Source organism: Trypanosoma cruzi, assembly GCF_000209065.1.
Source record: "Trypanosoma cruzi strain CL Brener chromosome Unknown tcruzi_1047053481211, whole genome shotgun sequence".
In the NCBI taxonomy this organism is placed as follows: Eukaryota; Euglenozoa; class Kinetoplastea; order Trypanosomatida; family Trypanosomatidae; genus Trypanosoma; species Trypanosoma cruzi.
In genome coordinates, this window is record NW_919027.1 from 1 (window position 1) to 5,257 (window position 5,257).

At 57.2% G+C, this 5,257-nt stretch overlaps 4 protein-coding genes across 4 annotated transcripts, besides 9 other annotated features; all 4 read right to left on the reverse strand.

Annotated features, from left to right (window-relative positions):
* Positions 1 to 1,475: a sequence feature (areas merged during assembly that could not be assigned to a particular haplotype. This can correspond to areas where the two haplotypes were merged or to regions with more than two copies in the genome that were merged during assembly.).
* Tc00.1047053481211.5 (uncharacterized protein) lies at positions 17 to 640 on the reverse strand (the record flags this gene model as incomplete). Its single annotated transcript, XM_799747.1, has 1 exon — positions 17 to 640. The coding sequence occupies one exon, from the start codon at positions 638 to 640 to the stop codon at positions 17 to 19; it is 624 nt and encodes a 207-aa protein (XP_804840.1).
* Positions 982 to 1,017: a sequence feature (AT_rich).
* Positions 1,236 to 1,739, reverse strand: Tc00.1047053481211.10 (mucin TcMUCII, putative; the record flags this gene model as incomplete). The annotated part of the gene is made up of 1 exon (XM_799744.1): positions 1,236 to 1,739. The coding sequence occupies one exon, from the start codon at positions 1,737 to 1,739 to the stop codon at positions 1,236 to 1,238; it is 504 nt and encodes a 167-aa protein (XP_804837.1).
* Positions 1,348 to 1,486: a microsatellite.
* Positions 1,476 to 1,613: a sequence feature (heterozygous, non-Esmeraldo-like haplotype).
* Positions 1,614 to 1,739: a sequence feature (areas merged during assembly that could not be assigned to a particular haplotype. This can correspond to areas where the two haplotypes were merged or to regions with more than two copies in the genome that were merged during assembly.).
* Positions 1,740 to 4,463: a sequence feature (areas merged during assembly that could not be assigned to a particular haplotype. This can correspond to areas where the two haplotypes were merged or to regions with more than two copies in the genome that were merged during assembly.).
* Positions 2,962 to 3,477, reverse strand: Tc00.1047053481211.20 (uncharacterized protein; the record flags this gene model as incomplete). Its single annotated transcript, XM_799745.1, has 1 exon — positions 2,962 to 3,477. The coding sequence occupies one exon, from the start codon at positions 3,475 to 3,477 to the stop codon at positions 2,962 to 2,964; it is 516 nt and encodes a 171-aa protein (XP_804838.1).
* Positions 3,971 to 4,030: a sequence feature (A-rich).
* Positions 4,241 to 4,939, reverse strand: Tc00.1047053481211.30 (mucin TcMUCII, putative; the record flags this gene model as incomplete). The annotated part of the gene is made up of 1 exon (XM_799746.1): positions 4,241 to 4,939. The coding sequence occupies one exon, from the start codon at positions 4,937 to 4,939 to the stop codon at positions 4,241 to 4,243; it is 699 nt and encodes a 232-aa protein (XP_804839.1).
* Positions 4,464 to 4,840: a sequence feature (areas merged during assembly that could not be assigned to a particular haplotype. This can correspond to areas where the two haplotypes were merged or to regions with more than two copies in the genome that were merged during assembly.).
* Positions 4,841 to 5,257: part of a sequence feature (areas merged during assembly that could not be assigned to a particular haplotype. This can correspond to areas where the two haplotypes were merged or to regions with more than two copies in the genome that were merged during assembly.) that runs on past the window's edge.

Sequence of the window (5,257 nt, forward strand, 5' to 3'; positions counted from 1 at the left end):
TGATGACATCGTGTGGCTAGACATGTCGGTAAGAGCAGGGAAAAATAATAATAATGAGCATTCCCGCCACTATAGAGACGTGGTGCATCTTGCGATCCCGCTGGCGGCTCTCCTCTTCCACCGCTGTTTCTGCGCAAGAGGCCACCACAGTCATTTTTGTGGTTTGGTCGGCCTCGTGTTGTGCTCCGGGTTCTCCTCCTTCATCGCCCTGCGGTGCTTCCTTCGCCGTCCCTGGCACCTGTGACTGTCCCGTGACGGTTTGTTCCGAAGCCTGACTGCCCTGGGAGGTCCTCCCGCCACCAGCATGCACTCCACCCGCTGCCTGCTGAGATGCGTCGGAGCGTGGGGATGTTGTGCCCGCAGCGTGCCCTCCGCCCAAAGACTCCGGTCCACTTGCACGCATCCGAGCAGCAGACGCGCTGCCAGTGCCGGACGGATTGCAAGTGCCACTTCGCAGTGGGTCGCTGCTGGATTGGCCCCGCCTCGTCGGAGCAGTGAGTGCTCCTCCCGAGGTGGGATTGGGGTCCTCACCCGCAATGTTTCCTCCACCCTCCTCCTCTTCCTGATTGCTATTGTCCTCAGAGTTCACATTCCCCCTTCGTCCAGAGCCACCGGCCACGGGTCCACCTTCCGCAGCCATCACACCCCGCGCGTGCCCGGAAGTCACCGCGCCATCACCCGCGGCCGCACACGCACCCCGTCGCAGCAGCCGTCACTCACACGCACAAGCAGCTGCACATCACTGCAGGAGCCAACAGGACGCAGAGCACACGGCCAGTCATCATCACAAACAGTGGAGTCGCCTAACGCTGCGGAGCCAACCTGCGATAGCACGAGAAAAACAAAAGGAGACACAGCCGCTACACCACGCACAGCCACAAATGGCAACACCCCAGCAGCAGCGCAAACATCACGAGACAGATGGAGTCAGTACGATTGCAGAGCTCGCACACCGCCCCGCAAACCACAAGTTTAAAAAGCAATAAAAAACAATAATTAAAAAACAATAATTAAAAAGAAAAACAAACCCAGGACTCCAGTGCGCATGCTTGTGAGTGTGTCCGCGATGCGTTCAACGTGGCGGATGCGGGGCACAACGCGGAGCACACAGCACGGCAGAAGCAAGTGAAGCAAAACAAGATCATTATTTCCTCTTATTTTATACAGTGAACCACAACACACACGCACAAATCCCCGCGGTTGAGTGCTGGCACGCACAGCCCGCACACACCTCTTCAGCCCACAGTGGTGTACGCCAGCGCGGATGCGGCGAGCACCAGCGGGACACACACCCACGCAGAGCTGCTGAGGCTGCCGTCGATTTCGCGAAGACGTGACGGTGCGCGGGTCGTCGTCGTTGTTGGCGCCTCTGTAGTCGTAGTACTTGGTGCCTGTGTTGTAGTGGTGGTCGTCGTGGTTGGCGCCTCTGTTGTAGTCGTGGTCGTTGTTGTAGTTGGTGCCTTTGTCGTAGTCGTGTTAGTCGTTGCACTTGGTATCTGCACCTTAACAGGATCCTCCTTTTCCCTTAACGGGGTAGGTTCCTCATTTTCTGGCGCTCGGTCACCCCCCTTTCCGTTTCCCAGTCCCGCATCAGACTTAGTTTTGACTTGTGGCTCAGAGGACGATGAACTCAAGCCGGGGAGTTCGACTTCACCAGTCGCTGCAGCGCACACCGACGGGCAGCAGCAGCACAGGGCAAGCACCAACAGGGCGCACAGCAGACGGCACGTCATCATCATCGTGAGTGTGGTCGTTCAGTGGTGTGGAGCTGATCTGCACAGTGAGGGAAATGGAGAGCAACAGGGGAGACGAGAGGTGCGGCAGACACACACAGAGGGCACACCACATGAGGAGAGGGCAGCAGCCAGGCATGCACCGTACGCCGCACACCACGCACGACACACTCCAATCCACGGCAGCAGGCACACACACACACACAGCCCTGCCGCAACAACAACACACAGATGGAAGAGGGAGAAGCAAACAGGAGCGGCACACAAGGCTCCACCGCATGTGCATACGGCGAGAGCGGTCCGTCGTGTCGGCACCCCTCACGGAGGGTGCACACACACAAGAAGGTGCAGCGCACACAGCAACACAAAAGCAAAGTAACAATTAAAAAGGAGATCCCCGCACACCACGCGGATTGTTGGTCCACGGGAAGTGCAGTCAATATTCACCACAAGCAGTTCATTTGCAGTGGGCCTTCGTCCACATTCATCGCATTCCACTTCATGCAGGCCGGCCACCACCGCAGCGGCCGCAAAGCTAAAATAAGCGCAAGAAACAATAAAGGGAGGTGGTGTGGGAGACTACGGTGCTGCTGTCACTGCCGCCATGCGAAGCTGTGTTTATGTTGCTAGTGGCGGTGGCGGTGTCCCTCGTGAACCCCTCGTTGTGGGCTGCGGGGTAACTTTGCCGGCTGATGTGCCTTCGGTTTTGTTGTTGCATTCTTCTTCTCCACTTCTTCTGTGGAGGGTCCGGCGTCCTCTCCGTCCAGGTGGCTCGCATTGTGATTGGTCGTGGTGGTGCTGGCGGCGGCGTTAAACTCTGCAGCCGGAAGAAATGCAGTGCTGTTGTCAGCCTCGGCAGCAGGCGCTTTGTCTCCACGCCGGTACGTTTCTGTTTTCTCTGCAGCGACAGAAAGTGGAGGCTGTTTGAAAATCTCCTGCACGATGCATTCCTCTTTCCAATCTAATGCAGCAAAGCCGCCATCTGAAAAGGACGATGACTGCGATGGCCTCTCGTAAGTGGGAGATGGTGCATGCTGCACGGTGTCTTGGTGTGCTGCAACTTCCTTCCTTTCTGCCTCATCTCCACCAGCTGCTTCTACTGCAACTTCTCGTCCCGATTCTCCTTATGGTGCATCATCCGGTACTTGTGCGGAAGTTGTGTTTGAGCCCACATCGTGTTTTGGCGCTACCTTCGCCATTCTCTGGCCATGAAACTTCGTGTCGGCTGTCAGACCCTTCTGCCCTTTGCGGCGGTTCCTGCCCCTGCTGTTTGTCTTATTTTTTCGCCCGGTACTGCGGCTGGTTTTGTTGGTAGTGATCCTTTTCGCCCCCCAATGGCAGGCTGTGATGGGGGCTGGGCTCCTCCCTCTGTCCCACCGCCCTCCGATGACTCAGCGACTTTCAACTTTTCATCCTGAGCGGATTCGTTTTCCCGACTGCCGGTGGCGCGACTGCCATCCGAAGAGGGCAATGCTCGCTCCCTTTGGGGCACGAGTTCCAGGCGCCCCACAGTGACAGGAGCCATCAGCATCTGAGCCTTGCCTTCTGAACCATTCACAGTTGACTCCTCCCGCTGTCCAACACCACTCAATGCGTCGTGTGACTCCGACACATTCGTTTTCATTTCGGGCGGCAAATAACGCCATCCCGCTGATCCTCCACATACTGCCGGTGCCGCTGGTGGCGCTCCGCCTTGTCTTCTCCTCGTTCTAACGGCAGGCGATCTACGCGATTGGTGACGCATCTCGTTGAGTGTTCATTGGATTGCAGCATGCCCCCCTATCCTCAGCGGTGTCAGCAGCAACGGCAATCCCTTGGCGCCTCCAGGGACGACGGCCATCCAATTACGCACGCATTCCTCCACGGCGGACGCATTCGCCCTGCCTCCTGTACTTCTGCTGCCATCCATCGCACACTCCCACCGCAGCTGAGCACGCCACCGCAGGAGCTAATACTCACACGTACCGCTATCGCCACCACAGCACGCAGAGGGCAAACACCAGAAGCACACGGCCAGCCATCATCGCCACCACTCCTGTCACTTGCGTGTAGCCTTCAGCACAAACTAACTCCCCGTCAACAGGGTGAAAAGCAAAAAGATAGACACGGCCGCCACACCACGCACAGCCACCGCACAGCAACAAATGGCAGAACCCCAGCAGCAGCGCACACACCACGAGACAGATGGAATCAGTACGATTGCAGAGCTCGCACACCGCACCGCAAACCACAAGTTTAAAAAGCAATAAAAAACAATAGTTAAAAAAAAGAAATTAAAAAAGAAAAGAAAAAACAAACCCAGGGCTCCAGTGCGCATGCACATGAGTGTGTCCGCGATGCGTTCAACGTGACGGATGCGGGGCACAACGCGGAGCACACAGCACGGCAGCAGAAGCAAGTGAAGCAAAACAAGATCATTGTTTTCTCTTATTTTATACAGTGAAAAACAACACACACGCAAAAATCCCGCGGTTGAGTGCTGGCACGCACAGCCCGCACACACCTCTTCAGCCCACAGCGGTGTACGCCAGCGCGGAGGCGGCGAGCACCAGCGGGGCACACACCCACGCAGAGCTGCTGAGGCTGCCGTCGATTTCGCGCAGACGTGACGGTGCGCGGGTGGTCGACACAGCTGGCGCCTCAGTAGTCGTAGTACTTGGTGCCTGTGTTGTGGTAGTGGTCGTCGTGGTTGGTGCCTGTGTTGTGGTGGTCGTGGTCGTCTCGGCAGAAGCGTCAGAAGGCTTAATCACTGGTGCAGAGGGAATTGGACTGGTGGCATTTGTATTGGTTTCAGGCTTAGACTTCTTGTCATCCTCCGGTGACTTTGTTTTAGTGGCCGTTGTGGTCGCCTTGGCATCTTCCGTGTTCTTATGTGGTTGTTCCTCGGACGAACTCGCTCGGCTTTCGGAAACTGTCCTGCTTTCAGTAACCTCTTTCTCTGCCGTACTCGAAACTTCTTCTGATTTCGGATCTGGATTAGTCGAACTTTGTCCCTCTCCGCCACCATTTCCCGGATTTACAACGGACCCCACACTTGACGACCCTGACTGACCGGTCTTCGGGGGTGTTGGCTGTGGTGGAGGAGGCGATGGATCAAGGACGCCTAAATCAGCTTCAGGCTCAGGCTCTGCCCCGCACACCGACGGGCAGCAGCAGCACAGGGCAAGCACCAACAGGGCGCACAGCAGACGGCACGTCATCATCATCGTGAGTGTGGTTGTTCAGTGGTGTGGAGCTGATCTGCACAGTGAGGGAAATGGAGAGCAACAGGGGAGACGAGAGGTGCGGCAGACACACACAGAGGGCACACCACATGAGGAGAGGGCAGCAGCCAGGCATGCACCGTACGCCGCACACCACGCACGACACACACTCCAATCCACGGCAGCAGGCACACACACACGCAGCCCTGCCGCAACACCAACACACAAATGGAGGAGGGAGAAGCAAACAGGAGCGGCACACAAGGCTCCACCGCATGCACATACGGCGAGAGCGGTCCGTCGTGTCGGCACCCCGCACGG